This window comes from Xiphophorus hellerii, chromosome 14, assembly GCF_003331165.1.
Source record: "Xiphophorus hellerii strain 12219 chromosome 14, Xiphophorus_hellerii-4.1, whole genome shotgun sequence".
NCBI lineage: Eukaryota > Metazoa > Chordata > Actinopteri > Cyprinodontiformes > Poeciliidae > Xiphophorus > Xiphophorus hellerii.
The window spans coordinates 13,917,930-13,944,484 of NC_045685.1; the positions used below are offsets into that span (position 1 = coordinate 13,917,930).

At 39.9% G+C, this 26,555-nt stretch overlaps 2 protein-coding genes and 1 long non-coding RNA gene across 5 annotated transcripts; 2 read left to right on the top strand and 1 right to left on the bottom strand.

Moving 5' to 3' along the window:
• Positions 1–769: 769 nt before the first annotated feature.
• On the top strand, positions 770–10,655 carry gpr78b (G protein-coupled receptor 78b). Of its 2 annotated transcripts, XM_032583531.1 has the most exons (4): positions 770–1,749; positions 1,901–2,473; positions 4,750–4,863; positions 7,551–10,655. In XM_032583531.1, the coding sequence occupies exons 2-4, from the start codon at positions 1,938–1,940 to the stop codon at positions 7,786–7,788; spliced, it is 888 nt and encodes a 295-aa protein (XP_032439422.1). In that variant the 5' UTR covers positions 770–1,749; positions 1,901–1,937; the 3' UTR covers positions 7,789–10,655. The 2 variants fall into 2 exon arrangements, with proteins under 2 accessions (XP_032439422.1, XP_032439421.1); XM_032583530.1 differs by having other exon boundaries at positions 770–2,473.
• LOC116732924 (uncharacterized) lies at positions 4,970–26,555 on the bottom strand. The gene is made up of 3 exons (XR_004341910.1): positions 26,522–26,555; positions 17,847–17,848; positions 4,970–5,378 (listed from the first exon to the last, which is right to left on the bottom strand). It is a non-coding gene; the product is annotated as an uncharacterized LOC116732924 (long non-coding RNA).
• Positions 9,649–24,089, top strand: LOC116732921 (carboxypeptidase Z-like). 2 transcript variants are annotated; one of them, XM_032583527.1, is made up of 13 exons: positions 9,649–9,758; positions 10,820–10,894; positions 14,704–14,926; positions 15,243–15,272; positions 16,087–16,461; positions 18,866–19,093; positions 19,169–19,395; positions 20,459–20,620; positions 20,736–20,894; positions 21,685–21,811; positions 22,010–22,149; positions 22,301–22,400; positions 23,231–24,089. In XM_032583527.1, the coding sequence occupies exons 3-13, from the start codon at positions 14,854–14,856 to the stop codon at positions 23,584–23,586; spliced, it is 1,977 nt and encodes a 658-aa protein (XP_032439418.1). In that variant the 5' UTR covers positions 9,649–9,758; positions 10,820–10,894; positions 14,704–14,853; the 3' UTR covers positions 23,587–24,089. The 2 variants fall into 2 exon arrangements, with proteins under 2 accessions (XP_032439418.1, XP_032439420.1); XM_032583529.1 differs by lacking the exons at positions 9,649–9,758; positions 10,820–10,894 and having other exon boundaries at positions 14,677–14,926.

The following is a 26,555-nucleotide window of genomic DNA, read 5'->3' on the forward strand; positions in this document are numbered from 1 at the left end:
TAGAGCTCGCCAACTAATTTGTTGTTTGTTGCAGATGGATGGGTGGCTAGATAGATGGATGGATTAAAAACAATAAGACATTCACAAGGTGACCTGTAAAACTCTTTCCCTGTCAACCACAGATGAGTTTTTCTATTAATTGGGAACAACGGCCTCAGAGTTAAGAAGTATAGCTTGCTAGCAAGCTTATCTTTAGCTTTAGCATTGTAGCTAAATGAGCTAAACTTGGTTTTCCACTTAAATTTTAAGTCTTAAGCAGAAATTTTCTTGACTGCAAATCTAAGATAGTTCATTCACTACACAACCGACATTAACACCAGTCTAATTGTTGTCAGACTGGTGATAAATTTGGTTCATAGTTGAGTGAAGGAGCATCCTTGGCTTAATTGTAATTCAAATGTTTTCACAGGATTTTCTACCAAATCAAAGCAGCTAATATTAGAACACATTTTCTTGATATAAAATGTATTACGTTTGATATTCTACAAAAACTGTTTTTATAGTGCAAACGTGCTTAACTGAAGTTGTGTCTTTGTTATAAGATGAAAGAGCTGTTTTAATTTGTTTAGTATAGATTTCATATTTGCTTCAGAGCCTCTAAATAAACATGTTCAGGTTTCAGATGAGCATATGCTCCCCTGAGACTTCACGAAGCCCTGAACATTTTGTTTTCATCAGTTATTAAACCAAAGGATTTTTCAATTCGAATAAAAGCATCAAGTTAATGATACTTTACATGCATATCTATAGATATATAAATATATTTATACGTTATGCACATGAGTATAAAAGGATTAACATTCAATTTCTATTAAATCAATAAAAATCCCTAGAAATAGTTTATTGTTAATGCTCAAATCTGCATTTTTTTCAGTAAAAAAAGAAGCAGATTGTGTGTTCGGGGAATCCTTAAAGTTTTGACTCCTTCTCATATCCCATGTGTAAAGAAAGCAAGACAAAAATAAGTTGCTGTTTTTGGTTTTAAACGAGACAAAAAGAACAATCGTGCCACTCCAACTTGCAGTTTTTCAGATGTTCTAATATTTTTGCATTGCCGACATAAATAATGGCGCACTTTGCGGGGAAACTAGCCTGCGCCAGATCGCAGTGCGCGCGCATCTGGTGCCAAACTGGTCTCCGGTGAAGCAGCAGCAGCAGCACATTGTTCTGTTCCTCTTCATCCTGCCTACTAATATTCAGGCAGCCGAAACTTGAGTCATGCCTCACGTGTTGTACGGTCTTCTGTTATGTTTGGGAACTAAAAAGTGAGATCTCATTGAAACGTGTTTACTCTATTGGAGGTAAGAGTTGAGATGATTTTTTTTTCTTGTTTTGTAGACGAAAAAAACAAAAACAAAACAGTGGCTCTCTTGCCTCTGGCTGCGTTCGCCGTTTCTTCACGTGCTATGTAGGTCACTCACTTCAGTGGACGTGCTGTTCACCACCCGGGTCCTTCCAGTCCCCCCACCAGATCTGAACGAGTGGGCCGCCTGCTGCCGCTGAGAGGCATGCCTCGCCTCCCTCTGCCACAGCTCCTCTCTCTACTCTGAAGTCGGGGTGTTAATGGGAACTAGATGGAAAGTGTGAGGTGGGAGATGCTGGCTGTTTTCAGCACGCTGGATAGCGCCCGGGGAAGTTGGAGAGGACGCGCGGACGCGCCGGGATTTTAAGTGAATGTAATTTGGGATCCTTTCCGGAGACATGAGTGGCGGCTGACTTTAGGTACTTGTTTGCAGCCAACAGGCGCAGGTAACCTAAGAGGGGATTATTATTATTTTTTTTATTTCTCTGCTGTGAGAGACATGGACTTTGCTGACATTCTCTTCGCTCTGTTCATCGTCGTGGTCGCGGTCGTGTCTCTGCTGTCAAACTTGTTGGTGCTGCTATGTTTCGTCCACAGCACCGAGATCCGCCGGCAGGTGCCCGGCGTCTTCACCATGAACTTGTCCTTCTGCAACATCCTCATCACGGTGCTCAACATGCCGGCCACCCTGCTGGGGGTCGTCAGGAACCAGAAGCCCTTCGGGGATTGCGTCTGCCACACGGTGAGCTTCCTGGAGACGTTCCTGACTGCGAACACCATGCTGAGCATGGCCGCGCTCAGCATCGACCGCTGGATCGCGGTGGTCTTCCCGCTCAGCTACGCCACCAAGATGCGCTACAAGGACGCGGTGATCATGGTGGGCTACTCCTGGCTGCACTCCTTCACCTTCTCCCTGACGGCGCTGCTCTTCTCCTGGGTGGACTACAGCGACGTGTACGCGTCCTGCACGCTGCAGCCCAGCGGGGGAGGCAGCGACAAAGTTAAGTTCACGGTTTTCACCGTGGTTTTCCACGCCACCAGCTTCGCGCTGTCGCTGCTCATCCTGTGCTTCACCTACCTGAAAGTGCTGAAAGTCGCCAGGTTTCACTGCAAGAGGATCGACATCATCACCATGCAGACTCTGTTTCTGCTGGTCGACATCCACCCAAGGTGACTTTTTGTTCGTTCAAACTTGTTTACCCGAACGCTTTTACTAAAATGTGACAAGTATGGCTCGCCAGACGTGCCATAATTTAATAAACAACACCGCATTCAATCACTTTGAAATATGCTGTTGTCTTAATTGTTTGCGTAATCAACGTGGAAGTGATTGTTCTGTTTATTTTTCCCAGTATTTGTAATCTATGTCAGCATCATTTCGATCATTTTATTTCTTCAACTACATGGGTGTTGATTGTTTAAATCTAGTGTAAGTATGTATGGTTTTTGTGTGCATTTGATATTTTCAAACCACCTTATCTATAGAAAAACCACATAATTTCATTGTATATTTCGTATTAGTGAAAATAAAGGTAATCAAATATAATTTAATAGCCAAAGCAAATTAAATAGCTATTTAAAATCTCATTTATTAAAAAGATAATAAATATATGAAGTAAGTAAATGCATCCATAATTCTTAAATAAAGTTCTTAAAAACTGCGATGAATAAATAAATAAATGTGTACAGGATAGCTATCAATTAGTTATTAATTAGGCATTAAAACAGTAAATATTAAACTAATCAATAAATAAAAGGCTAATACCTACACTAATACATTGAGAATAGTACATCTAATGTCCTTTTTTTATTTAAACCTTTATTAATCTAGTAAATGTCTCATCAATATAAATGACCTCTTTTACAAGAGAATCCTGACCAAGACAGAAATCAGCACAAAAGGCACATTTTCAATGTTAAAACATTTGACAAATTTCAATCAAGACAGTTTAACCATAAAATATGAAATGTAATCCATCAAGACTAAAAACAGCAAACAGCTGTAAAGAAAGCTCATAAAATTTAGCACCTGCAGTAAGATGTGGATTATTTTTGTTTTAAAGGAGAGATTTAATCATGTCCACTGGGTAACAAACCCCTGAGGATTTTTCCATGCAGAGGGAATACCACGCCTCAATAAATAGTCAATAAAAATATTCATTTGTTCTTTAAAAAAAGACATATATCACCCTTATGCTATTGTGATACCTTCAACTACATCATTACCAATCAAATTCCAGGAACGGGGCTTGAATTTAATCACTCACTGGGAATATTAAGTTTAAACTACACTGAATTATTGATTCACATTTTATTTAATAAGACTGCACTAGATTTTTGTGTCAATATTTCATTTAAAATTATTTCTTGCTCGAGATATAAGTGAGAATTTTCTGGGAAGCTTTAGTTTTCTCTTTCCGTCATCAGTGTTGCATCCAGACGCTGCTGGGTTTCTTTGACTCGGTCCGGCCGTACTGGTCACCAGTCACTCACTTTAACATGAAACAAATCCCACAGGCCCCACTCACACGACAGCAGAACTCAGATGATGTCACGCAATTATTACCGATAGGACAGGCACCACACGTCCTCTGCTTGGCTCCCCCTTCTGCCTGCTCTTTGTCTCAGTTACTGTAACAGTAGAAGAAGAAACTGCTGAAGACTAAAACAAAAAGAACGACTTGAGTTACCATTCATATTAGAGAGTCAGTAGATTTAGTTTAGTCAGGAACCCCCCCAAAAACTCTGTCCGTTACAGGAATATTGAAACAATTTATGCTTTAATAATTGTACATATTTTATTTTACAGTTACTGTATTTATTTTAAAATTACTCTAATCATTTAGTTATTATTTCCACACTTAAATAGTGATTGAAAATAAGTATCGCCTTGTAATAAATTATTACTTAAATAATTATTCGTACAAGTCATTAGTAAAGTTGATCTGGACACAGATACATTTAATTTAGAAATACATCAATGATAGATAGATGGATCGATATAGTGCATTACTTAAGAAATGCAAGTCAGCTTCCTCAGTATTTCTATTTCATACTGAATTTCATTCATTCATTCATTCACTCACTCACTCAATAATATTTTGACTTTTCATTCATGCATTGAATAGTGGCCCATTTGGGAATCAATTAAATATATTTAATGTATTTATTTGCTCATTTGTGGCACCGTTGGACTTCCATAGTATTACATGCAATCAATTTTGAATACTTAGTTATTTATTCATTAGAATGTGGCTATGTAGGATCGTCACACTATATTTAACTCAGTCTTTCTTTCTATCTTTCTATCTTTCTTTCACAGAACATTTTTTAATTGAACTGTTACACTTTTGTACCTTCGTATGTGACATCTGAACGCTCTTCTATTTATCTATCTGTTGATTTGTGGGACTTTTGGACTTAATGTCTCTCTTTGCTGTTTGCAGCGTCAAACAAAGGTGTTTAGCTGAGCAGAAGAGGCGAAAGCAGAGAGCCACAAAGAAGATCAGCATCTTCATCGGCTCATTTATCATCTGCTTTGCTCCTTATGTAATTACGAGGTAAGACTACCTGATGGGAATTCACACATCATTTAATGTAGTGCAAAACCCCTGAGTGAGAGCTTTAAAAATTAACAACCCAACTCATGTAAGTTAATAGGCTGCAGCTCGAACAGCTACCTTGATTTAGTCTGAATATCTTTGTCAGTCATCGTCTCACTGCAGAGACATGCAACAGACAAACACCTCAAAGATCTGCCACATCAGGTGAAATTCTGCTGCTCACACTCACATCTCATCGAACTGGATTGTAAAGTGATGGCTGTTGAATGAATTAGGCTCTAGACAGCCAGACACATCAGACAAACCCTACTTAAACAACAAAAAATGGATAAATAAATGGGAAATGAGGTGTAGTCAAAACATTAAGAGCAATCAATTATTAATCAGATAATAATTTGCTTCAACAGAGGCACACAGGACAAACAGCCACACACTGACTCACACCTGAAAGACATTTCTGAGGACCCGATTGACCTAACGTGCATGTTTTTAAGTGTAGGAGGAAGCCAGAGCTCCCAGAGAGAACAAAAACATTCACTGGGAAAATATTCTAAACTCCTGGATTTGAACCTTGAACTTTCTTGCAGCAGGGTTCATCTGAACAGTTCTTTGCAATGCTACTAACATTGACTCAAAACAAACCCAAGTAGAGATAAGAGAGTCATCTCCAAAAAAAAAAAAAAAGATTCAAAAACATGGGTTTTCAAAATAAAAGCATTTATATTTCGCTGCAGAATTAAAAACGTAAGCATGTTTTATATTAGAGTTTCTGCAGATCGCAGTGGGGAACATCAGAGGGGTCTGGATGTGCCCAGGTCTTTACTGAACTGGTGGATGATTTGGTTTCAATCATAATTTTGAGAAAACTAAGAATTCTTCGCCTTTTTTCCACAAAGAAAGCCCATGTGTGTGTTATAAAACATCTATAAAGAGTGTGGAATAATTCAGTAAAAGTTCATTGAAACGTGCTATTCACACTTGTCTCAATCTGACTCAGTGCTAATGCAGACAAAGCATTTTTGAGATTCTTTATCAGATTAAAGGTTTCACCAATGCCACTTTGGTTTTTAAAGAATCTCTGTTCAGTGTAGAATAACCAAATTGAGGTTTTAGCAATCGAAAAACGTCAGATTACAGTTGAGGTTGGAGAGCAAACTCCTTAGATAACAGTGTAACAGCATGGGGCGTCCATTCCCTCTGAATGGACATGCAAATGAAAGATAGAAAATTCCTTTACATCACAACAGCAGGTATATTGTTCTGAAGGACCCCACTGGACATTTCTCCCTGGGGTAGAAAGCCATAATGCTCATCTCAAGAAAATCCCATTAATGCTGTAATTCAAACACTGAAACATGGAGCTAAAACATGTTTCTCCAGAAAATCCATGAGGTTGACATTTCTGGCGAGAGGATGAGACGTTATCAGGGAAAGATTCCTGACTGACTTGTTGAAGCGCATAACTTGACCTCCTGACCCTGTGAAAGCCTCCAGCTGGGACCTAAATATCTCATCTGGATGAGCCGTGTGCTGGTAAATTGCAATGATCTCCAACCCAATTGCGCCCGTATGATCCAATTTCATTTTAGTGGCACAACATCAGAGCAAGCAGGGAAAACGATCCGGATGGAATCATTTTTTGGAAATTAGGACCCAGTTGTGTGGGAAATCATGGCTTTTGTGGTGCATGTTTAATCATTTTATTTATTAGCCATCGTTGCTTTATTGTATCATATTTTATAGCTCATACTTACTGTATTGATAGACAAGCATTCGCCAGACTTCCCCATGGCTGATACTAATTTCTGTTTTCCTTCAAGTTTGTGCCGAGTCAAAAAGCTGCAAAACTCTTGAGACCCTAAACATACAGTCAGAGCTGCAAAGCCTGGTTGAGGTCAAAGCATTGTCAACTGCTTGAATGGCCTAGTCATAAAGTAGACCTTAGCTTTAGGTGTTTTTGCAAAGGTGTCAGTAAAACTTTCTCCAGACTCCAGCAACACTTGAGACACTGAGAAGAAGTCATTATTAAAATAATGAATTTGTGACTTTTAGACATCATTTTTCATTAATTACATTGTATTTAATATTTAACTTTGTCATCACAATTTAAGCAACAAATTGTTTGCCCTTCCTTACATCTTGGTACGGGTGCAAACTAATTTACCTCTACTACATCAGTAAGAGTTTTGAAAGTTAAGGGTTCAGTTCCAGTTTCCTCTCACATGAATGCCATTTTGGCTAAAGCACTTCACTATAAGTTGCTGCTGATCTAACCACTCTGAGTGGTCAGTATGACAGAAAAAATACTATCTTTATGACTGTGTTGACTAAGTAACAGAATGAAAATGCAGCATATGCATTTTTTTCTCCTGTAGAAAATCCTTTTAGATATATTTTTGAAGGTATTTTGTTAGAAAGCCACTTGTCTCATTGGAAGATACTCTTTGTTTTAAGTTAATTTTATTCAATTGTTAAACTGAATAATAATTTAACATACAACATTTAACATTTGTTGTGTGGATTAAGGACATTTCTGTGGATAAGGCCTGTGATGGACTGCCTTCCCACAACATCCTCTTACACCAGATCCTGTTTAGCAAAATCCTTGTTATTTTAAAGGTGAGAAATGAAATCTCCTGGTTGGGTCTGCGTCTCTGTTCAGCGCTCACCTTCTCTCTCCTCAGGTTGGCCGAGCTTCTCCCCTTCGTAGACGTCAACCGACACTGGGGCATCGTCAGTAAGTGCCTGACGTACAGCAAGGCTGCGTCCGACCCGTTTGCCTACTCGCTGCTGCGCCAGCAGTACAAAAAGGTCCTGGTTACGGTCGTCAACAAGCTGCTGCGCCGCGACCTTTACCCTTCGTCGGGCCACAACAGCTCTGTGGACACGGAGAATGACTACTGTCTTCAGCGGATCAGCTAATGGCAAAAATGTGATGGATTTGGATGTGACAGATGCTCTCCAGCAGAGCGAGCCAGCACCAAAAACAGGTTGGCTCATGAGGAGGAGGTGGGCGGGCGGAGGAGATGGAGACTACAGGGTATTGTCGGGGAGGGGAGATGGAATGGACAGATTGTGGGTGAAGAAGGAGCAAAAAAAAGAAAGGTTGTGGGTGGAGAGGAATGGAAAGGCAGGCATGAGTGGGAGGATGGACGGGTAGAGATATGATGTAGGGGAGACAGGCGAGTTTCGATAGGATGGTTCTGGTAAACAGCAGGGTCTGTGATTCATTAGCCTCAACAAACAACACAGAAACCAACCAATTTCCCCCCCCTGGACGTCACAGATTCAGGTTATTTCAAACTGAAAAACAAGAGACTGGAGTCAGCGACGTGTAAGAAGTAGCTTTTCAGTGCTAAACCAACCAACCATCTTATTGTTTTCATTACCCTGGACAAGTTCGCACTCCTGGAAACCTCCAGAGAACCCACCGGGACACGCAAGAACTCGTTTGTGCTAGAAAGCTTCGCGTCGTCTTGTCGGTCTCTGAATATTGATGCACTTTGTCCGAGGACATTTCCTAAAACTTCTGAGCTTGCAGGAGACAGAAGCTGTTTTGCAGGATGAGCCTGGTGATGGTTTATATTTTTGTTACTGTCAACAAGTGCCACAAGAAGGCAGAAATATGAAAGGTGTTATTGTGTCTCTCAGTACCTTACAGTTTCCACACAGTCTGTCTATTTTGGGCCACATCACAGTGGCTGAAGACCAACAGCAGAACAAAAGGGGAGAAATGTTTAATGATAGGTTCGCACACTAATCTACCTCTGGTTCCCTAAAAGCCCAATGGTTTGTGTGTAAAAAATGTGACTCATTATGTTTTCTGATTTTTTTTTTTTTACCTTCTCCACAGTTGATATCCAGGTCTTTTAAGCAATGGGAAATGTTGCATTTAATTAGATGAATCAAATTAACAACAGGTTTATAAGCACAAAGTAATAATTTTTATTTCTTTGGATCTCCGTAATTATTCCCATCCATCATGAAACTGTACAGTAACTTGCAAAAATACTCACTTTCTTTTGAGTTTTTCTCCATTGTCATGTTACAGTGGCAATGCAACATGACATTTCAGGCACTGAAACGGTTTTGTTGCTGAAATACAACAAATAAACCAACAGCAATTTGAGATGGAACAACCCAAAGCTGCGCAAATGTGTAAAATGGAAGAAAAATAATACGCAGTTTTCAAAAGGTTGTACATGTAAGAATCTGAAGTGTGTGGCTTGTTTTTGTTTTCAGTCCTCTGAGTCGATACAAACCCTCAGACAGCTGCAAGTCCTTTTGCACATCTGGAAATTTTTGACAATTCTTAATAGCCCAAGCTCTGTCAGCTTGAGAACATGTGAACACGATTGTCCGGTCTCGCCGTAAACGTAAACGCCATTTAATTGGATTTACATCTCGGGCTTTGACTAGGCCATTCTAAAACATGTGCATACTTTTATCAAAACCATTCCGTTGTAGCTTTGTTTGTGTGTTGTAATGCCGGAAGTTCAATTTTGACCCCAGTTTTAATTCCTCTGCAGCCACTGAACAGTTCACTTGCACAGAATACACCACCTCCGTGACGGTGTGGAATGTGCATTGTTAGTTTCCTCCGTACTCAGCCGAAAAACAAATGTTGTCTTCATCCAATCAGAGCATCTTCTTCCACGTGTTTGCTGTGTCTCATACTTCCCTTGTTACAAACCGCTTTCTTTCAGCAATCGCTTCCATAAGAACCAGAGCTCTGAAGTGTAAAACGACTGATTATCTCGTCAACAGGTTCTCCTACCTGAGCTGGCTGCTCCTCTGATTGACTGTCAGGTTAGGTGGACAGCTTTGTCGGGGTTAGTTTGCAGCTGCGCCGCTCTTTCCTTACTTTCACATGACGGACTGATCAGAACTCGGTGAGACGTTCAACCTAACCCTTCTTTTCCATTTCTCACACTGAGAACACGTTTCCTTCCACTTCACAATTATGCACAACTTTGTTTTGGTATATATTATTACGTAAAAATTTTCATGGATGTTGAATTTTTAGGTCTGAATGAGACAAAATGTGAAAAAGTTTTGTAGGTGCTGTAAATGTTGAGGGGTTCTCCAGTAATGTGAAGTTTTTTTCGCGGCTTGTTTAAGTTTCCCGTCATCCCGCAAACCCCCAGATCTGTGTAATTAGAAACAAAAAAATGACTGATCAGATAATCCCACCGTTCTCAGAAGGTACGCGCACACGTTTGTGAATTTTTGAAAAGCGTGCTGAAAACGTTGCGGTGGGAACGTTTCCCAAAATTAAAATCCGCCTCAGTTGGATTCTTTTCATGGACTTTGTTGACAGTGAGAAACTCCTGCTCATCACCAGACTCGCCCTCCAAAGAGCCAGTTAGCAGCTGAATATACTAGAAAACCCTCTTCTAACCGAGACGTAATTGTACTAGCAGCCTCTGTTTTTTTTTGCCAGTCGACCGGTTCCTGCGGACATCGACGCGGGCTGAGTGTGCTGACGTGTTTCGCTCTGCACTGTACAGGAGCAGCTTTTCGTTTAGACTGTCGAGGACAGACTCGATGTAGCACAGCCATGGTGTCTAAGTGCTTTAAATTACACTGTTCAGTGTTTGTGCCAAGTTTATTACTATTTTTCAACCACTGTTATACTTTTGCGACAGCTGCTTCGATAGGAGAAAATACGTTTAATTAGATGCGTTTTGCCCACATGAGTCTTTTCCCTCCTGTGAGCCACTTGCTGTTCTCTGACGGAGTGATTATTAGACTATGTGCAATAAAAGATGTTCATTGTAAAGCTGTCATCGATGGGGTCGAATGTTTGAATCAGTGAGTTTCACACTTATCTGAAAAGTCTTAAAATCCTCTTTAGAATATAAATAGAGTGTAATAGTTTCTATGGGGACTTAGTGACTCCAATATTCCCACTGCTTTTACTCCTCTAACCATCCTGATGTTTGGTTCTCAGACAAACTTGTTTCGCAGTTTCAAACATCTGAATTGTTGCCCGTTTCTTCTGACCACCATACTGCAGCCGTTTTAGGTAAGTAGCTGTTTTTTTTAAGGATTATGAAGACCAACACATATTTATCTAAATATACTGAATTGTTGTCTTGTCTTTACCATTTTGAAGAGTGGAAAACAGACGTAGGTCTCTTTTTTAAAGCTCTATTTATGCAAAGAGAAAACAGGAAGCCGTGGATTACTAATTACAAGTTTCAACACAATTTTGTTAAAGCATAAATGAAATAAAATCCTCTAGTTTCATCTATTAATTGTTGTAGGGGTTTCACTATTTTTGATGTTAATGGTTTTTTTTTAGTAACAATAATATTTCAAATAATATTTCAACAATAATATTTAAAATTGAAGGCTGGATTTTTGAAAAACTGCTACTAAAACATGAATAAACATTTCTTTTGAATGCATCTTTACTGGGCAACTAAAGTAAGTTTGGAAGCTATATTTTATTTCAAGATTTATTTTAGAAATTTCTACATTCAGTCATTTGAAATGGAAGTGAAATTACAGGTCTAGTTCCCCAAAATGCATTATCTCATGTCTAAAATTGGAGTTTTTTCCAAAAGGAAAAAGATTGAAATAGAGAAATATGACTCATAAGTCTCTCTGGAAGTGTTGCAGAGTCATTCACGTCTTCCTGTTGGTTCCATTTAGTCCTCTTTCTAATGCCGAAGACATAAAAATAGCTGCAAAAGAGAAACTTCCTCTCCAATATTATGCATATTCCCAAGATTAATTAAAAAGTTTGGTCAATGTTCTTCTCCTCAGTTAGTTTATGCTAAGTCACTAATGGATCTGGCTTAATCACATGCAAACCAGACTGGCTTTAATTATTCTCAGCGTTAAGTGAAGGAAGATCAGTACTCAAGCACTCAAAGCCTCTGAATTCATGTATTTTGTGCTGAAAAGCGACTCTTGGTTAAAACGGAGCCAGAGCTCAGGTATTTTAACACATCATAATTAACCCCAATCATCGGAGGCTGACAAAGGAGAAGCTGGTAATTAAAACTGCTCATACAGAAGATGTATGCGTGGCGACGTACGTGTTGTAACCACTCATTGTTTAGAGCGATGGAAGGGACAAACACTTGGAGCGTGAGTTATAACTGAATAAAGAAGTTTCTCCTCTCTTATTAGTCAACAATAACAAACCTCTGCAGAATAAAGCTTTCAAGATTTTAAGCTTTCATCCTCACACACCTTATTTTCCACTCTGCCCTCATCTGAAAAAGCTACTGTGGAAGAAAGACATGAAGAGATATTTACATCTAGTCACGGCTCCAGTTAGATGAGATTGAAACTGAGCTTTTCCACCTACAGACAAACTCTGTGTGAGGAGGGAAACTTACCCTGAACTCACCGTCCTCTCAGTGAAACGTGGTGGTGGCAGCTTGATGCTGTGAGAACGGTTTTCTTCAATATCAGGTCAGAGTTAGTTGGACGGACGACGGCTGGAGCTAAAACACAAGACGATTCTGGAGTCTGCAAAAGATTTGAAACAGAAGTGGAAGTTTGTTTTTTAAGAGTGAACATAGAGCTGTCACTACAATGGAAGGTTTTAGATTAAAAGCATGTTTCTGTTAAAATGACCCAGTCAAAGTCCGAGTTTAAATTCAGTTGAGCTTGAAAATTGTTGTCCACAGACACTCTCCATCCAGTCTGACTCCTCTTGAGCTATTTTGCACAGAAGAGTGAAAGATAATGTCAGACTGTTGTAGTGTAAAGTCGGTAGAGACGTACCTAAAATGACCTGCAGCTTTAAATGCAGCTAAGCATATAGTACTTCAAAGTACCAGAGCGGTACCAAATGGGCGCTGAACTTTTCCCACTTTTAGTTGTGCAACAAAAGGTGTAAATACTTTTTTAGCAAGTTGTCTTTCATGAGTGACTCAGCCTTTTCCCACAGATCCAGACCTCTTTTCCCTCAGCAGTACCACGCACATGCATGATTACAAGCTCTCTTTACAATTACACACAAGGAATGATCTCCCCTGTTAGGTTTCACTTCCTTTCAGTTTCTGGGTTAGGCTGTAATTTGCATAATGCATGAACATGTTAAGGATCTCATCAATATTCCTGATATAGATGAAGGATGCAGCAGTTTTTTTTGTACCCCTCACTCTAACTCTGTGCCAACCTCCTTCTCGCCTGCCTGCCTGCCTGCCCTCCTGCCTCGAACCCTTTTGAATATTCACTCTGCCATTATGCTAATCAGGTCTGCTCAGCTTTAAGAGGAGACCTTATAATTAGTTGAAAAGGTATAACACGTTCACTTAAAAAAAAAAAGCTATTACAGCGTGCCATCATGTCTGGGATTTTCCAGAAATCATTGAGAGGGGAAGCAAAGCTGCTCCGCTGATGCACACATGAACTGAAGTGGGTGGTAATCAGGTCTGCTGATAATAACCGTGTCTCACTCTAGAAAAAATATAATTGCTCTTATGCAAAGTTTAGCAGCGGCGTCTCGGTGCTACATGGCTCTGTTTGCTTGACATCCTGGTGCTTTTGTTTCTGCCTGAACAGCAGCAAATCATCAAGCACTTCTACTTTGATTTGGATGTAAAACAACAGTCCACGTGATATTGGAATAATCTGAGAAAATCACAGCTAGAAAGTCAACTAATACTGCAACTTCCACACAGTGTTAGGTGTATTCCTCTTCTAGATTTAGACCTATTAGAAAATATAGTGTTGACCAAACAAACTGAATTATGCCTTATGTTTCCTGAAAGCCTGATGTCTGTATAACCTCTCTAAGTATTTGTAATCAGTAGTTATTCAGGCTCTCTGAATGTTAACTAATGCGTTGACGTTTTGATTTAACACTAAATTTTAGTCCAACACTTGAGCATTTCCAGAGAAGAAAAGACATGCAACTCTTAACATTTGAATCTTTGAAGTCTTACAAAATCCCTAGCATTTTAGCACCAATAAGAAGTTAAACAGAGCTGAACCTTCTGAGGAGTGGACGGTCCATCAAAATGACTCCAAAAGTCCATCAAAAACTCATCCAGGAAGTCACAAAAGGAACCAAAACAACAACTGAAGTCCTGCAGACCTCAAAAACTGTCAGGGTTCAAGATTCAACATTGAGAAAGTTTCAAGTCCAAAATCACTGCTTATGACTTTAAAAGTCCTGTCTCATATTTATCAAAAAATGAAGTAAAAACAAACAAACTGATGATCCCCAAGACCTTTTAGAAAATATTCTGTGTACTGATGAGAAAACAGAAACTTGACGGGTGTCCCGCTACATCTGACATTAAAAACAATGTCCGGCCATCAGTTTGTGACTTTCGGTTGAGCAGCAGGAAAATAATCCAAAGCACACCTGAAAATCAACGTGTAAAAAAATAAAGTTCTTGTGTGGCCTAGTCAAAGGTCAGACATGAATCTGACTGAGGTAGTGTGGAATTATTTCATGCTAGAAAACCTGAAAGTTTGACCAAATTTCTCCACAGTGATGTAAAACCCTCACTAGGTTTGATAGCTATTGTTGATGCGCAGGGTGGAACTGCGTTCCCCGCAGCATATAGTCAGTCATTTTGTTTTTACTCGGGTTTACATTGTTTTACCATTACATTAAAGTATGACTTAAAGGCAAGAAATGATTTAACCACTTCAGTCACAAGGATTAAACATAAAAAGTGAGTTGTGCAGTTAAAACCTCTCAGACATTTTGACTTGGCTTGAATAGTAGAAAGCATAATAATGGTGCTTTCCCTTTAAATTAAGACATGACAGAAAACCATTGTGCATAACACATAAAAACGAAAGAACTGTCAATTTGAGTTGTCATAAATTTTTACTACAGTCATATTTCCTCTGCAGCTCCACTGCTCAGCCTATTTCGTGGAAGTTCATCGGAATGTCTGGCTTGTTTGGGAAGTTCACGCAGTCCGAGTGAAAAACACACCCTCTGACTGCGCGTGTAGCGAGGTGCCACAGAACGGAGTGGGGTTATAACACCGTGGGGGGAAAATGCTGCTGGTTCTGCTGCAGATGTTGGTTCCTTTATGCGGAGCTGTGCCGCGATGCGACCCGCAGATAAGAGGTAAACTTTCTCATCCTTATTCCAGGACAGTCTCTGCGCATTTGGACACGATCGGGTTCACGCGTGAGTGAAACTTCCGACAGATGCTTGTTTGGAGACTTTTCATTTTAACGATTTGATTTCCATCCATGCATAATTAATTTCAAATCATTTTAACATATAAGTGCGCTTTTCCAGACGGGTTGTGTGGCGTTTTTATTAGAGAGCTGCCACTGCAAGAGGAAGGGAATGAAGAGAGTTTACGGTCCAGTTTATTGCATTCACAGAAACCACTCTGCCACCTAGCGGTCACTGATCAAATTGATGTGTTTTGCAGGACAGTGCAAGCCAGCAGTGGAAGAAAAGCGTAAGTACCCTCCAGCTTGAAGGAAGAAAGTCGTCATGCACGGACTGTTCGTCATCTTCTCGTTTTTATCGCAGCCCAGAAAGTCGCAGGGATGTTTGAATTTTTAATGACAACATCTCGCGCTTCTGATCTTGAAACCAAAATGTACCAAGACACAGGAAAGTTAAAAAAATAAGAAATAAAAAAATCCGCCTCTGATGAACAAAAGGAGTTCTATGGGCTTCTTTAAATCGCTTGATTTCTGTCACAAACAGGACCATAAATCCCATAACGCCACGGAGTGTTCACCGAATCTGATCCGGTTGAGTATTTTTAGATGATCGATGGAGGCATGAAATATTCAGATTCTAATTTCCACAGATAATGGAAATATTTAGGACCAGATGATTGAGGATAGCACACAGTGACAAATAGAGACACATAATGGACCTTTCAAAAATAAAACCGACACTAATCTTTATCTTGTCTCTCAGCAGAACTTGAGAGTGTGATTTGTCTGACACCAATAATCAAGTATTTTATGAAGTTTACACTAAATTCTCCTTTTAAAGTTGTATTGCATTATGGCTCACTTTAATATGTTTTCACAATGCATGTTGAATTATACCAACTGTGCATTATTGATTATTTGTTACAGCCACATATGACAAATTAACTCTGGCTACAAGATTAGAGTATTAATGGAAAGTTTAGTGGAAGTATGAAATATGTGGTGATCCATTGAAGAGTAGGAAGATGTGGAAAAATGGAGCCGTTCAAATAATTTCATTTATAGATAAATATCCCTAATCTGATTTTTTCCTTTCTATCACAGCCAAATGCACAGACATCCTGCTGTCCTACTGCGACGACATGCCCTACACCCGCACCATGTTCCCGAACATCCTCGGCCACGGCACCCGCAGGGACGCAGAGACTGGCGTCGAGTACCTCCTCATCAGCGTGGTCGAGCAGCTGCTGGGCGGACAGTGCAACCCCGAGATCCGGATGCTGGGCTGCTCGGTTCTGGCCCCCCGCTGCGAGGGGAGCAAGGTGCTGAGGCCCTGCCGCAGCGCCTGTGAGGCAGCGCACAAAAGATGCAGTCATGCTTTTGAGGGGATCCAGATGGCCTGGCCGTACTTCCTGGACTGCGATCGCTTCTTTGTGAGTGACCAGGAGGGATGTTATGACCCGCTGGAGGGTCTCAAAGGTAATAAAAGGATTTAGTATATTTCGGGTACGGCCAGAAACAAGTTTTAAATGCTTTTTTTTTTTTATTATTGTGGCTTTTCTGCTTGACAGAGATTGGAAAGAAAATCTTCCACTGCACCTCGGTCGTTTATTTACTTGTGTTCAATTCTTGCCAGATGAATTGCAGGGACCAAAATAGAAAAACAAGAGTTTGTCTGACTTTTATTATTAGGAAATAATGATTTAGGGATGAAGACTCCCCCTTAGCTGTGATATAAAGGAAGGTATGGATCAGTGAGATCACTCCTTTACATTAAATTCTCCTTTTAAAGTTGTATTGCACTTAAAAGAAACAGTTTTAATAAAACATTTTGATCAGAAATGTGACAAGTATGGCAGGACAATTTACCCATATTAATCTGATAATGTGAGAGAAATGTCAGACTGGGTTACTGCAATGAGATTTATTATGGGATTAAATGGTTCCCTTGGTATTCTGTAAGCAGGTGTGGCAGCTACAGTAATTCAGATATATATCTTTTTGTTTTAACATGCTGCTGTTTGAGAGCATTTTTTGTATTTCTCATAAATTTTGTATTTTTCTCCACACAGTCTTGCTATCTGCCTGAATCTCTTGTTTTTTTCAGCCCATCCACAGGCCCAGAAATGAAACAGCCTTCAGACCGTCACTTCACAATTCTGCGCTGCTTTGTTTTTGTTTCCCACATTCAATGCCAAGTAAATGCATTGAAGTCTTCGGTTGGAACTAAAACATGCCTAAGAGTGTAACTGATTTCCTGTTGATTTATCTCATTTTTATTAGCATTGTTTGGCAGTCTTGTTAATATAAACTATCACTCCTTTTTTTTTAAAACTCCTCTGGTGACAATATCCACTTTTCAAAATAAAGATATCTTTTTACAAATAATCATTTTCATTATGTCAAAATAGAGTCATAAAATCAGCTCGACCTTTGCTCAGCATTTCAAAAGGCGATTTATAGTGTTTTTCTTCTTCCTTCGGGAACAATGCATCTTATTTTACTGCACAATCCAGTTCTATAACCATAAAATAACTGAAGGTTTGAATCATTTCCTGATGTCTGTGAACGCATCCCAAAAGTTCACAGTCATCTGCTTCACACATGACTCTGAAATGTGGCAGAAAAACACTTCTTGTTATCTTTAGCAAAGAGTTTTTAAAATTAGAAATCTATGGCTTAGATTAAAACAAATCCTGAGAAAATGGAATTGAATGACCGCACATTAAAATGAGCTACGAATGAAACATGAAAACGACAAGACGATCTCTCCCAGTAGGTTTCAGGGAGGACAGAAAGCGATCCAGCTGGACGGTGTTTTGAGCTGAGTTGATGTGTGTGTTAGCCAGATGTCTTCACTAAACAACTTCATATAAACTTATGCTCTTCTGTGACTCTGTGAGCTGCAGTGCTGCCTCACTTTCAGCTCAAAACAAAGACGGGAAAGTAACTCTGTGTGCAGAGTCACCAGCTATTAACAGATTATGAAGTTAAATGTGTCGAACCTGACTAAAAAAAAGCTCAAACTGAAATGAGTATTGTTGGATTTTTACTGCTTTTTGAAACATGGCAGAGAAAACCAGTTACTTGGAGCTTAATTAGGTCTATTGTGGTTTAAAAGGCGGACAGGTTTCATCTTTTTTGAACACAATAAACCAGAAGACTAAATCAAGCAAATGCTGGTAGCCATTTAACAAACCATAGAGCAGTTTTCTCAAACTCCCTACCTTTGGTAAGCTAACTGTAGCGTCGTACTTTGAGCTCACCTCGCGGAAAATAAACGGCCGTTTACATGCAGTACCTCGTGGACCACTAGGAGGCACCCGCGGACCACCAGCGGTCCGGGAACCACAGTTTGAGAAAGGCTGCTTGGTTAGGTCAACGGTTTCAACTAACCACTAGGGTTAGCAAACTAGCCCTAGTAGCTAGTTGGCGTCAACTAACCACTAGGGTTAGCAAACTAGCCCTAGTAGCTAGTTGGCGTCAACTAACCACTAGGGCAGTGCTTCTCAAATCCAGTCCTCAGGCCCTCCTGCTCTGCATGTTTTAGATGTGCCTCTATTCCTGAACTGCTGATTGAAATGATTGCATGACCATCAAGTACTGCAGAAGCTTGTTAATCACCAAAATTTTCAGTCCAGGTGTGTGGCAAAAGGGAAACACCTACAGGGCAGGGGGGCGTGAGGACTGGAATTGAGAAACACTGCAGGAGGGTTAGCAAACTAGCCCTAGTGGCTAGTTGGCTTCTACTAACCACCAGGGGTAGTTGAAGCTAACTAATATTCGATATAATTTAAAAAAATGTTTTAAGCATTAGACGAGACAGGTTGGACAGATAACATCTATCTTAGCAAACTGCCATTTTTGTGACATTTCTTCACAGGGGAGCAAGAAGATGAGGCTGCTCAGGACCTGGAGGTTCCTCAACCCCAACAGGCTGCTGCACAGATCCAGTTCACCTACCAATCCAGCTCCCAGATGATCGACATCCTGAAGAAGACCGAGGACCAATGCTCGGAAATCTCCAGGACGTACAGCATCGGCCGCAGCACAGAGGGCCGGGAGCTGCTGGTGATCGAGTTCTCAACCAGACCTGGAGAACATCAGCTACGTGAGAGCAATTCCGATTCACGCAGCACTTCTTTTTGTCGTATTAATGCTTAATATTAAATGTTGCCCTACCTAGTCCAGCCTGAGATGAAATTCGTTGGCAACATGCATGGGAACGAACCCCTAGGTGGCCAGCTGCTGATCTACCTGGCTCAGTACCTGTGTTCGGAGTATCTGCAGGGAAACGAGCGCATCCAGACGCTCATCAACAATACCCGCATCCACATCCTGCCCTCCATGAACCCTGATGGCTACGAGGTGGCCGTGTCTGGGGACGCTGACAATAACTACAGTGATGAAGAGGTGACGCTTAACAGCATTTCATCCTTGAGAAGGGGGAAACGCTGCACCGGCTTTGTTTACTAAACTGCTGTCACACATTTCCTCAGAAGCTTAAAGAGGCTTTAGTTTCACAATGTGATTGCTGCAAAAATGAACGGAAGTTAATGTTTTGAAGTAACATCTGGTTATAGTTGGAAGTTAAAATGAGCTACGAATAAAACATGAAAACAACAAGACGATCTCTCCCAGTAGGTTTCAGGGAGGACAGAAGGCGATCCAGCTGGACGGCTTCTGTCCTTCACTTATCTTCCACAAGTGAATGTTGAAGTCTGCGTCCAATAAATATGTTTAAGACAGTTAAGCTTTGGATTTAACTTTGTCAAACAGCAAGGCTGCAGGGAAAGAGTTACAAAGCATAGTTTTATTTCTGAAAATTGTTGACTTTCACATCATTTATGTTTTTCAGCTTTCTTCCTTATCCAGGTTGCTTCCCTGAATGTTGAATACAATTAATGCACTCCTTTTGAGAGATATTGCCCTTATGACTACAGTGATTTTACTTGTGTTTTAGACAGTTACTACTGTGACATAATCTGACATCATTGCTTTCGTTAGCTGCTTTTTCTCTAATTCTGGAGATGCCATTGTAAAGGCTGTCTAAATCCTAACTTTGCCAACATTAACTAGCCCGTTAGTCCTGCTCTACAGCTGTTGGTCATTTATTCAGTTCACAGGTCATTATTATTAACAGTAGCATTCTAACATTGAGGAGAAGTGGCAGGCAAACTAATTTACATAAAGAGCAACCAACTCTCCCACATCGTTTAAACTCAGACGACGAACACTCCAGGGAAGATAAAGAGTTAAGGGTTATTTAATTTCAAAAGCTAAATCTTTATGGCAGCATGATGGCAGCATAGCCCAGAAACTCAAATCAGTTTCCTAAGAACTGTTCACTGAAACATTTCCTGCACATTTAAATACCTGAAAGTAAAATGATCAGTTCTGCTTGTTTTCTAGAAAAAAAAAAAAATATATATATACAGTATATATATATATAAACAACACATCTTTTATTCTACAGGGTGACAGATATGTCAATGGGAACGTTGGCCGAAACAACGCCCAGAACATCGACCTGAACAGAAACTTTCCTGACCTGACGACCGTCGTTTACAGAAGACGCAGACAGAAGGGCTTCCGCACCGACCACATCCCCATCCCAGACAATTACTGGTTTGGTAAGGTACAGAATGACTCTTCGTTGTCTAAAAGACAAAACTGCTACAAAGTCTTTTTGTTGATTTGGAGAAGATGAACTGGACTGACATCTGAAAGAGTCTTTAAATGCTGGCCGTCAGGTTGCACCAGAGACCTATGCGGTCATGAAGTGGATCCGCTCCATCCCGTTTGTGCTCTCTGCCAGCTTCCACAGCGGCGACCTGATGGTCTCCTACCCCTACGATCTGTCCAAACATCCGCGTGGGCAGAACATGTTCTCCCCCACACCTGATGATAAGGTAAACAGGTTCTGTGAATCACAGGCTTTCAAGGTTTCAGAAAATTCTCATGTCAGACGAAGATAATCTATAAATACAAAAAGGTCGTTTTGAAAGGATGATTTAATTTACTAAAGTAGCTATCCATCTGGCCCTGTGTGTAGACTACAGTGACCCATATCTTGTTCTTGCTATTGATAACAGTCTAAAGTAATTAACCCAAAAAGAAAAAAAAAGAAAAAATATTCTCGCATTCACATTCCAAGTCTAGTTTATTGTTGTGCATTTAAAAGGAAATAAATAAAATCAGAATGGTATTAGTTTTTGCCTTTTATTTTAAAACCCAATATTTGTGACAAAGAAATACTTTCAAATTTACACTTTTGGTCTGCATGGCAAAAACTTGGGTTCTCTCTCAAGATTTTGCTGGTAAAGAGCTAAATTCATAGTCCAGTGAGAGATGGGTAGCATAGGTATGTTTTATTACGTTTGCTGAGGTCAATTTTGCATCACTGTACCTTTTGTTTCTACTTGAATGATATTATTTTGAAGTAACACTGTTTTTACTTGAGTACAATTTGTGGCTACTCTACCCACCTCTAATTACTTCACTGGCTGAAGAACAAACATATTTTAACCAAAAATACACCAGACAAAGACTTACAGCTTTATACAATAAGTAGTATATATTATCAGTGGTTGTACTTCAATATATTCCTTAACTACATTAAGAATTTGTTTTTAAAGCCTTAACAGAAAATAACATGTTTATTTTTTCCTGCCTAAATTTAGATTTGTGTCTGATTTAAAGGTTTTCAAACTTCTCGCGAGAACTTATGCAGATTCAAACACAGCAATAACCAGAGAATGTGGATCGCCCCACGACGGCAGCCAGAAAGGAGTCATTAATGGAGCGCAGTGGGGCAGCATTGCAGGCGGTGAGTGAAAAAGCATTTCTAAACCATGTGAGGGGGACAATCTGGTGATATGAAACTGTAATTCTGCCTGGAGCCCTGTAGAGGTCAGTATAAGACCAGCTATGATGCAGCACGTTGGGGGGCAAGAAAGGAGGATTCTGTAAGGTGATTTGATATTATAAGAAATAAAATTAAAACAGTTTGTTTGTCTATGATCAGGTATGCAAGACTTCAACTACCTTCACTCCAACTGTTTCGAGGTGACCGTGTCTCTTGGATGTGATAAATTCCCTCCTGAAGAAGAACTGTTCCTCAGCTGGCAGGACAACCAAGAAGCTATGATTGCCTTCATTGAGGCGGTGAGATTTTTCTTTTATAACTTTGGTTAAAACCTACTGAACCTGAACTGACCACAGATAACATTTGTAGATGCAATCCTTTCATTAGAAATTGACAAAAACGAAACAAAAGGAGGAAAACATTGATTTTTTTGTTGCTGTCACTGACCAGGCTCACAGAGGGATCAAAGGGTTTGTAAGAGATGAAGAGGGAAAAGGAATAAAAGGTGCGAGAATATCAGTCAGAGGAATACGGCATGACATCACTACTGGTAAATATACCTGGAGGATACGCAATGTGTTAATGATAAAACACAATATTCATATACAACCTCCACACATTCTGTCACATTTCAAACATTAACTTGGAAAATTTTATTGGGATTTTATGTGTTAAATTAACATCAGTTGGTAGTCCATTATACATGGTTGGTTTACCATCCCATCCCTACCGCATGATGCTGCCACCGCCATGTTTTGTGTGACTTTTCTGTCACACTTTACCTTAGATGCTGCAAAGGTTTTGATCTCATCTGACCTCTGTCACCATTTTGTGACCTCTGGAAGCGGTTGACCACGCTTCATTTAGGAGCATCATTGTAAAGAAGGCTGAATGCAGAAGTCCATGTATTCCTTTCGTTCCACTTTACAATTACGCACAATTTTGTGTTGGTCTAAACCAGAATATCAAAACAAAATATATTGATGTTTGTAGTAGTGATGTGACAAAATGTGAGAAAGTTCAATGTGAAAGTATTGTTATAAATATTATTTATTCATTTATTTTCAATGAACTCAGGATTTCTTTTGAGTAAAAAGAAATTCTGGCAAATAAGTAAATGCCAAGTGGCCTGTCCACACCTGGAATTTACTTACGTTTATTCTCAACCTTACTTTTAGTTTAGTGGGTATTTTTAACAGATAATTTCGTATTTTAACATGTAACATTAATGTTTTAAGCATTTTAAAGTAATTGCACACTATTGCTCCTCTGACTCTGTATAGATATTTCACTCTGAAACTTTATTGTAATCCCTTCATAGTAAGTCTTTATAAATTCAGCTTCAAAATAATCACACCGACCGTTTTTGTTCCTGCCCAGCTGAAAATGGAGACTACTGGCGGCTTCTCATCCCGGGCATCCACATCGTCACCGCCTCGGCGCCCGGATACGCCCGCGCTACAAAGAAAGTCCATTTGCCGACTCGCATGCAGTCTGCAGGCCGGGTGGACTTTGTGCTGCAGAAGGCTGCTCTAGACCCCGATTTGGAGGAGGAGGAAAACGTTTTGGCCTCGAGCAGCTACGACCGATTTGACCCGTACAACCAGTACAACCAGTACGCCATGATGGCCGATTTGAACCAGCAACGTGAGGAGAGAGCGGAGAAACCCTGGTGGTGGAGCTACTTTGTCTCACTTGGGGGGCCTGTCCCCACCTGGTTGCTGAAACGCCATTAGAGCTTTTAAAAGAGAAAAACAAAGCAGTGAACTTGCTTTTTTTTAAAATGGTGTAATGCATGCAAATGTACAAGGTTAGGCTGTGTTTTTTTTTTTACTGAATATTTTTCTAAGCACCTTTACAAGCTTTTATCTTATAAATAAAATGGCTTTTGGTAATTTGTATAATTTAAAACTTGATTTAATCACAAATATTTGCTCTTTTGTTTTGGTTCACTAAATGACAGACTTTTAAGTCCACCATAGTTTGTGGTTGTAACGTGGCTTTGTTTAAAGCAGCTGCCACCAGAGGGCATGAGAGTCTTCTTTTGGCCAAAGTTGCTCCAAACTCTTGCTTTGGTCAACACAAAACAAATGTACTAATTTGCCAACTTTTCTCCCATTTGTTAGGAAAACGCGAACTTGCTGTAAGGTAATGAAATAATTCTAATATACTATTACTAATTTTTCTAGCACAAGTACCATCAACTAATGGTTATAATAAAGTCTTATATGCAGCACTCTCCATGAGTTATTTGTTATGAACTGAAAGTCATGTGTGCTAGATTTTAGGTTTTTTTAGTGTTTGTAGGAAACAAAGTAAGGTTTCTGAGAATAGAAATGAATTAACTCTTGGTTCAAAATTCTGACAGTAAAATCTTACTTTTGACATGAAACGACATAAAATCACACAAGATAAAGTCTGGTGAATACCATTTGATCTCTGAAAAATAGACTAACGAGACACATAACTAGTCAGTGAACAGAAATTTGGCAGACGGGAGACTCCCATTTACAAGAAATTAAGTCATTAGTGCTGGCGCTGTACCACATAACGCCAACATTCTTTCTTCAGAAATGACTGCAGCTTTATGCAAACTTACATTTCAATTAGTGTGATTATGGTAAAGACTTCCCAGTGTCACCTCTGCTGCATTTAGTGATGTCCCTCATCTTACACAGAAATATAACGGTGTTTTCTGCAAACAGGAAACAATTGTAAGCTATTTTTCCTTTAGACAGCACAATGTAAAAATAGTACTGAATATTATATAAAAAAATATCGGCTAACATATTCTAACGTACATACCCTTCAATAAATATAAATATTATTTACAAGCAATTTTTTTCAGTTACTCAATTCATTATGTGAAAGACTTTATATAGATTAATAAGCCTTTATTTTTGTTAATTATAATATATAGCTTTCAGCAAATGTAGCTTCATACAGTGGTGTGGGATAAGATTCAATATCTCAATCATCCTCTTCACTTTGCCGCTCCATGGTTTTCCACTCATGTTAACTTAGTCTGTAAAAATGCTCTAGCTAGTTCGCCATCTGTTGCCAAGTGACTGATGATGACGTTGGTGGACAAGCTGGTGACAAGCTTTACCCAGAATACACTCGGAGACAATATGGACGATCCACTTGTAATTTTGCGTGTCATAAAGTTAAACGTAAATAAAGCCAGTCATGCACCACAACATTTTATTCAATATTTTACACCCACTATGTCACTAAAATCAGTCGGTCTTGTAAAGTTTTTAGCAACCAAGAGTCAATAATGACTGCGGCAGCCTACTATATAATCTACTGGGGCACCATGATGTATAATCCAGCATACGCCATACTCAACAGGAGAGGGCCTGTCTTCTCCAGCTCTCATCACACATGATAAAGGGTTGGAAGCCTAGAGGGGGTCCCGGCCGGGGGCCCACCTGACGCTCCTCCCCTGACACTGACAACACTGATGTTTTCCCTCTGTCATTGACGTTCACACTCCAGCCCGATAGGTGGCGGTATATACAGCCTTCGTTGTTTTGCCATCTGCCAATAAAACACAAAAACACAGAAGAAGAACGCAACGAGTTTCCCCGAGACAGTTTTTGAGTATTCAGCCTAAACAGCCAACACTAAGGTAAAGACGACAGGCAAGAAAATTCTCCAACTTGTCCTATATAAGGTCTGTAAGGTTATTTAAGAGACACAAAGGAGAAATCAATGTTAAAGCCCAAGTCTTTCGCAGCCACTGGAAGAATGATGAGGGGGATAGTCTCAATGGATGTGAACGCTGTCTGACGCAATTTACACGTACAAAACAGGTGAGTAATGACTTAAATACCAGCTTCTGAAAATCTGCCTCCAGTAAAACGCTTAAAAATTAACATTAACATAAAAACGCGCTTAAATGTTAATACAGCAGTTACTGCATCATGTTTTCATGCTGCCACAGAGCTACCATTGGAGCTTACACACATAAAATCAAGCATAACTACTACCTTTACTTATTGATATTTGATTTGACTATCAATATGTGTCATTATGACAAAAAAAGGGGATGTTTACCAACAGTTACCTTCTTGCAGACGAACACGTGGTACTTGGTCTACCACATTTATATTCACCTGGACTTGAGTTCGGCTACAGGCCTTGATCCATTTCTTGCATCAGTCCAGACTCTGTTTGGGTGTTGGACATGTAATAAATTGTATTTCGTTCTCTACATAATCTGGGTTACGACTGTTGCATGTTCCCCATTGACAACATTAGCTCATGATTTCCTATTATTTAATCTCGTTAGTGATGTTGAACCCCGTCAGGTTCAGTTGAATGATTGACAGGTGTCATCATGTCAATTCCTGGTCGTAGTCTCTGTAAGGGCAAAGATCGATAGCTTATTTTTTCATAGTGGATATCCATCCATCCATCCATTTTCTGTTCACCCTTTGTCCCTAATGGGGTCGGGAGGGTCGCTGGTGCCTATCTCCAGCTACGTTCTGGGCGAGAGGCGGGGTCACCCTGGACAGGTCGCCAGTCTGTCGCAGGGCAACACAGAGACATACAGGACAAACAACCATGCACACACACACAGTCACACCTAGGGAGAATTTAGAGAGAGAGAGACCAATTAACCTGACAGTCATGTTTTTGGACTGTGGGAGGAAGCCGGAGTACCCGGAGAGAACCCACACATGCACAGGGAGAACAT

Coding starts and splice junctions, on each gene's coding strand:
- gpr78b (XM_032583530.1), top strand. CDS start 1,803: ATGGACTTTGCTGACATTCTCTTCGCTCTGTTCATCGTCGTGGTCGCG. Junction 2,474..4,749: donor CTGGTCGACATCCACCCAAG/GTGACTTTTTGT, acceptor TGCTGTTTGCAG/CGTCAAACAAAGGTGTTTAG. Junction 4,864..7,550: donor GCTCCTTATGTAATTACGAG/GTAAGACTACCT, acceptor CTCTCTCCTCAG/GTTGGCCGAGCTTCTCCCCT.
- LOC116732921 (XM_032583527.1), top strand. CDS start 14,854: ATGCTGCTGGTTCTGCTGCAGATGTTGGTTCCTTTATGCGGAGCTGTG. Junction 14,927..15,242: donor ATGCGACCCGCAGATAAGAG/GTAAACTTTCTC, acceptor TGTGTTTTGCAG/GACAGTGCAAGCCAGCAGTG. Junction 19,094..19,168: donor ACCTGGAGAACATCAGCTAC/GTGAGAGCAATT, acceptor TGCCCTACCTAG/TCCAGCCTGAGATGAAATTC.